Below are 6,134 nucleotides of genomic sequence, written 5' to 3' on the forward strand. Positions count from 1 at the left end.
TGCCAGCCCGCTCAGAGATGTGTATAAGAGACAGCCCTTCTATGCATGTGATATATTTAAGAGGAGAAGTAAAAGGCCATAATCACTAACAATTTGCATTTCTTATGTTAGGAATTAAATATGCCTCTACTAAAAGTAGCAGGACCCGAGCTTGTGACTGGAGTATCTGGCGAAAGCGAAGCTCGTATCAGGGATTTATTTGAACAAGCTTTAGTTCTTGCACCGTGCATTGTTTTCTTGGATGAGATAGATGCTGTCACACCAAATAGAGCTACAGCTCAAAGAGAAATGGAAAGAAGAATTGTTGCACAATTATTGTCAAGTTTAGATGGTAAGGTATTAATGTGTTTTCATTATTGTTTCATATTTTACACATTTTTTCCTCAACCCATGAATTACATTTTTTCTTTCTCTGTTTTTTTTTCTTGTTAGAATTAAATCTTAACGAAAATGGAGACAGAGTACTGGTAATTGGTGCGACAAATCGACCTGATTCATTAGATCCTGCTTTAAGAAGAGCGGGACGTTTCGATCGTGAAGTGTGCCTTGGAATACCAGATAGAGAAGCAAGGGCTAGGATCTTAGCGGTGCATACCGAAAAAGTTGTATTGGCTTCTAATGTTAGTTTGTCAACAATAGCTTCTCTTACTCCAGGTTTTGTAGGTGCAGATTTAGTTGCTTTAATTAGGGAAGCAGCCATGGTTGCTGTAGATAGGTAAGTCTTTTCGCTTAAAATTTTTATACATATGCGCGCAGCACGCACGCACGTACGTACGTACGTACGTATATATGCTGCATATGTATTGTAAGCAATATACATATAATAATTTTTGTAGAGTATTTGAGGATTTCAATAAATCAAAACGAGAAGAAAAGTCATCTGAAGTCGAGAAACAACCAGATAAGAAAGTTAAAATTCCCGAAAACTCGGAAAATTTAATTGACACTAGTGTTGCGGCAGAAACTCCTACCACAGTTGGGAACGATCTTACGTTTGCACAAGAATTACCTAAAAGTCCAATTCCAGGAATTGCCGAAATGGATGTAACACAGGAACATTCAGCAGACTTGTCAACTTTATTGACTTGGCTGCGTACCGAACCTCCACTTTCTCCAGCACGTCTATCGACCCTATGCATCGAGCACAATGATTTTGAGATTGCTCTACGCATCGTTCAACCTTCAGCGAAAAGAGAAGGATTTGCGACGGTTCCCGGTGTAACATGGGACGATGTTGGCTCACTGCGAAATATACGACAAGAATTGCAGATGGCAATTCTCGTGAGTATATATGTTTTTATCACTGACTATGCTTTCCATCTCACGTAAAAGGATAGCTTCTATGCTATATGTTAATCTTATAACATTTATTTCCAAATTGAGTTATTATTCACTATTTGTACTCTTTCACTCGCAAACTTTGATTCTGCAATTTTGTTAATAAATAAATATAAATAAATAAAATCAATACACGGTTACGGGTCAGATACACACACACACACACACTCACACACACACTCACACACACACACACACACACACACACACACACACGTATATAGAAGATGCGGATGTTCGGTCGAACCGCTGCATGCGAGTGAGTTGAATCAATGAAATGAGATAGCAACATTTCTCGAGGAGACTCGAAGCTCAATTTGATCAATCACAAATATTTTTGTCAATTTCAATTAAAGTTAATTATTCCTCTAAAGATTTCGACATTTTAAAGAAAAGCGTTCTCACACTATCGCGAATCAATACAGGAAAATACAGAAAAAAATCTCTGCACTTTATTTACATTGAGTAGGCCGCGCTCCAGTCGAGATAGATGTCATCAGATATCATATTCGGATAGATCGGGCTTCAAGTCTTATCGAGAAATGCTGCTATCTCATTTCAGCGAGCATCCGATTAACTCCCACGCAGCGGTTCTCCGCACGCGCTTCAGCATCGTGCCCGAACATATCCGCACCCTATTATATATACGATAATATTCATTATCCAAAGCAAGATCCGAACAATGATTAAAGCCTTTTGAATGTTGTTTTACGAAATTTTCGGCACATGTATATATAACATTATTTATTTATTGCAGGCTCCTGTCAAACACTCTGAACACTTTAATACATTAGGTTTAACAGCTGCCAGCGGAGTATTGTTGTGCGGTCCGCCTGGATGTGGGAAAACGTTGCTGGCAAAAGCCATCGCCAATGAAGCTGGAATTAATTTTATTTCCGTTAAAGGACCAGAGCTTTTAAATATGGCAAGTTTCATTGTTAGTAGTATTGTATTATACTTGAAAATGTGCGAGTCTAATAATTTTATATATTTTTAGTACGTTGGCGAAAGTGAGAAAGCAGTTCGTCAATGTTTCTTAAGAGCAAGAAATTCAATGCCGTGCGTCATATTTTTTGATGAGATAGATGCGTTGTGTCCTAAGAGAACAGAGGGCGATAATTCTGCGACAGCGCGCGTTGTTAATCAAATGCTTACAGAAATGGACGGTGTAGAGGGTCGGCAAGGGGTGTTCCTTATGGCGGCTAGTAATCGACCTGACATTATAGATCCAGCTGTTTTGAGGCCAGGAAGATTGGATAAAATATTATATGTTGGTCTTCCGAATGCTTCAGATAGGGTCGACATTTTACGTGCAGTAACAAAGGTATTAACACACATTAATACGGCTCGTGCACGAACGTTTAAACAGAGAGAAGGAATGAATTAGTTATTAAAATAACGCTATTAAAATAAAATAAAAAATGGTATTTTCTCTGATGATTTAATATATTGATATTAGTAATATAATTTGTAGAATGCAACGAGACCAAAACTTGCTTCAGACGTCGATTTGAATCAAGTGGCATACGACAATAGATGTGAAGGTTACACTGGTGCCGATTTAGCAGCTTTGATTAGAGAAGCTGGTATGGAAGCATTGAAGGAAATAATAGCTGGATATGGCCAACCAGAAATTTCGATGAGACATATTTTTCAGGCGTTTGACAAAGTACAACCGTCCGTTCGTGAGAAGGCACGTATTCATTTGATTTATTGTGCAAATCTTTTTCTATATTATTTATATATATAAGATAAAACAAATAATACAGAAGTAATATGTAAATTCTGCAGGATATTAAACATTACGAAAAGTTGAGCAAATTATATTCGGCTAGAAAAAACCCTGAAACTACGCCAATGGATACACCAGTAGATGCACCAATTGTTGACGTAGTCATGGAGCCAATGGAAACTTAAAGTACAACTACTAAAAGCCTATAAGAATCGCCTGAAAAACTCTTCCAGTACCAAAATTCACGTAAACTTTTACAGAAAAGACGAAAGGCGCTTTTCTTTTTAATAGTGCAGTTTTGTTTCTATGCATTTATATTTCATATTAAAAGAAACATATTTCTAACATTGGCTACATGATTTGAACCGATGATTTATTAGTTAATTATTATTATTATTGTTTAAAGATATTCAGTTAATAATATAGTCGATTAAAGTATCTCATTTTCTGTTTATGAATGGCGTGTGCGTGCGTGCGTGCGTGCGTGCGTGCGTGCAGCATGTTAAAGGATCTACAAGATTTTCATCAGTCAACAAAATTGTTTTATTTAACATTTAATGATGTTTAACAATTCTTTTTTTATAAATTGTATGTGTAGATTAATTATGTACGCAAATAAATGTGTTTTAGGATAAAATCTTGAGTTTTGTTATACTGTACCTAAAATATTTTCAATAATATAGCAATTGTGTAAAATATATTTGTATGCTGTATCTAAAATATATTAATAATGTAGCAATTGTGGCGCAGAGAGACATGTGTCTACTTTGTAAGTTTTCTCTCTCTCTCTCTCTCTCTCTCTCTCTCTCTCTCATCTACGTAAAACACACAAAACAGATTACATGTCTCTAAAAGAATCGAGACGTATGTTTAAATAAAAACATAAAAAGTAGGTAATAAAATTATCGCGCGATGCATTTCGTATTGTGGGTTGCGATCCACTTAACGCTACAAATGTTTTGAATGTGACGATTCAGAAGAAAGAATATGATTGACCAATAAAAAAAAAGCTTAATATGCGAAATATTTGTAGCATGGATTGTATCAAGTGAACCATTAGCCTGTGTAAATAAAAGATCGCTTCTTATTTAAGAAAGATTAAGCTAAAACTTATTAGATACATGTCCCAAAATTATCTGCATGTGCATAGAGTATTTACAATATATAATAATCATAATATATATATAAACATTGATAATAATATACATTGTCACATTTCTCTTTAATTATCGAGTGTAAAATTACAATAAATTTATTGACTATACTATACATGCACAACTGCAACATATATTTGAGAGAAAGTCTTTAAGGAATAAAATTACATGGTTTACGATTAAAGATTTTATGTCTTATCTATTTTTTGCAATTGTTTACAATCCATGGATGTGCAAGAACGCCGTCCATATCCAATCTCTTTTCAGGATCGATAACTATCAACTGAAATATAATCGATAAAACCAAATTAACGAATGAAACATGAATAAAAACGTTAAATTAGCAACGCTCGGATTTGAGCCCCTTACCTTTGAAATTAAATCTCTTGCCCCTTCGCTAACAAAACTCGGAAAATTGTATCGCAATCTTCTTATATTTATATAAGTTTCATCGTTGGTTGTTGCATAGAAAGGAGGCTTGCCAACTAAGCATTCGTAACACAATACTCCAACACTCCAAAAATCGACTGTATGATTATGCGTTTTTCCAGATACCATTTCAGGCGGCAGGTAATCCAAAGTGCCGCATAGAGTGTCTCTTCGAGAGGAAGGAGCATGTACCGACCATCCAAAGTCGGCTATTTTTAATTCTCCATTCATTCCAAGCAATAAATTCTCAGGTTTAATGTCACGATGGATGACGCTCTTGCTGTGACAATATTTTAACGCGTCTGCTAACTGAGCTATATAATTGGCTGTTCTACAAGACAAGTATAGAGTCAATTAGTATGTAATCAATTTCAATTGCCTGCAAATTAAATAATTTTTCTGTGAATTCTTACCTTGTTTCATCAAACCGTTTATCAGGTTGTTTATGCAATTCTTTATAAAGTTCTCCTTTTGGTGCATACTCTAATATTAAATAAATTCGCTTGTCATCATAAAAATATCCATACATCCTCAAAATATTTGGATGTCTATCAAAAATAACAATGTTTATATATCAGACATGTAAACTCTTATTCTATACATAATTTATATTGCATACAATATGATTTTAATATATATAGCTAAGAAGAAATAAAATAGAAAAAAATCAGTACCTCAAATGAGTTTGGATTTCTATTTCTCTTCGTACTTGATGTAAAATTTGTGCATCTTCTACTTGTGTTCTATAAAGCACCTTCATGGCTATTATAAATTTGGATCTTTTTTCTCTGGCCAGATATACGTTACCAAATTTTCCTTTACCCAGGGGTCGGCCAATATCAAAATCTGTCAGTACCCATTTCTTTTGGCTTTGATCCTTTGACTCCTTACTTACACTCGTATCTGTAGTACCAGAAACTTTTTGATCCATTCCATTTTTGTTATCTCTTACTTCTTCCTTATTAGGTTTTTGCTGATCTTGAGTAGAATCTATTGATTTACATGCTACTGGTAATTTAGGTGGTGGCATTAATTCTAGAGATTTCTTTGCAGTCTCTTTACATTCATTTTCGTTTTTGGTATTTGTTGAGTAAACTTTACAAGCATTTTTATCATAATCATCAATAGTACTTTCCACATTTCTCGATTGAACGACATTCGTGGGAACTGTTTCGAAAATGTGCAAGCATTTTAAACTGTTAATAGTTTTCAATGCATACGTAGCTGACGACTGATGATGCGTTTTATCATTTTCCTTATCCATTCTAATACACAGTTAATTGACTTTTATTCTGTATATCCTGTAATTTGGATAATAAGTAGATAAGCAAATATGTCTTTTACGTACACGTGTATGTACACTTACTTTACACACATGAAAAGATTATATTACATTTTCAAAATTTACAAAAATATTTCTCTACATAAACACCAACATTTATATATATATATATATGAGTCGACAAGGCACACAGGGGATA

At 34.5% G+C, this 6,134-nt stretch overlaps 2 protein-coding genes across 3 annotated transcripts in view; one reads left to right on the forward strand and one right to left on the reverse strand.

Annotated features, from left to right (window-relative positions):
- The window catches only part of LOC105459562 (nuclear valosin-containing protein-like), a 5,943-nt gene extending 2,236 nt beyond the window's left edge, over positions 1-3,707 (forward strand). For both annotated transcript variants that reach the window (XM_011705708.1, XM_011705707.1), the window contains exons 6-12: positions 112-331; positions 433-715; positions 837-1,281; positions 2,096-2,263; positions 2,336-2,662; positions 2,813-3,031; positions 3,130-3,707. In XM_011705708.1, the coding sequence (XP_011704010.1) occupies positions 112-331; positions 433-715; positions 837-1,281; positions 2,096-2,263; positions 2,336-2,662; positions 2,813-3,031; positions 3,130-3,255 (1,788 nt within the window). In that variant the 3' untranslated portion in view covers positions 3,256-3,707. The remainder of the gene's footprint in view (positions 1-111; positions 332-432; positions 716-836; positions 1,282-2,095; positions 2,264-2,335; positions 2,663-2,812; positions 3,032-3,129) is intronic.
- Positions 3,708-4,273: 566 nt separating this feature from the next.
- LOC105459563 (aurora kinase C-like) overlaps positions 4,274-6,134 on the reverse strand; it is a 2,356-nt gene continuing 495 nt past the window's right edge. Inside the window, exons 2-5 of the mRNA XM_011705709.1 lie at positions 5,328-5,954; positions 5,067-5,201; positions 4,594-4,984; positions 4,274-4,507 (exon numbers count right to left, since the gene is read on the reverse strand). Coding sequence (XP_011704011.1) covers positions 4,424-4,507; positions 4,594-4,984; positions 5,067-5,201; positions 5,328-5,917 — 1,200 coding nt within the window. The 5' untranslated portion in view covers positions 5,918-5,954 and the 3' untranslated portion in view covers positions 4,274-4,423. The remainder of the gene's footprint in view (positions 4,508-4,593; positions 4,985-5,066; positions 5,202-5,327; positions 5,955-6,134) is intronic.

This window comes from Wasmannia auropunctata, unplaced genomic scaffold, assembly GCF_000956235.1.
Source record: "Wasmannia auropunctata unplaced genomic scaffold, wasmannia.A_1.0 LD334183.1, whole genome shotgun sequence".
NCBI lineage: Eukaryota > Metazoa > Arthropoda > Insecta > Hymenoptera > Formicidae > Wasmannia > Wasmannia auropunctata.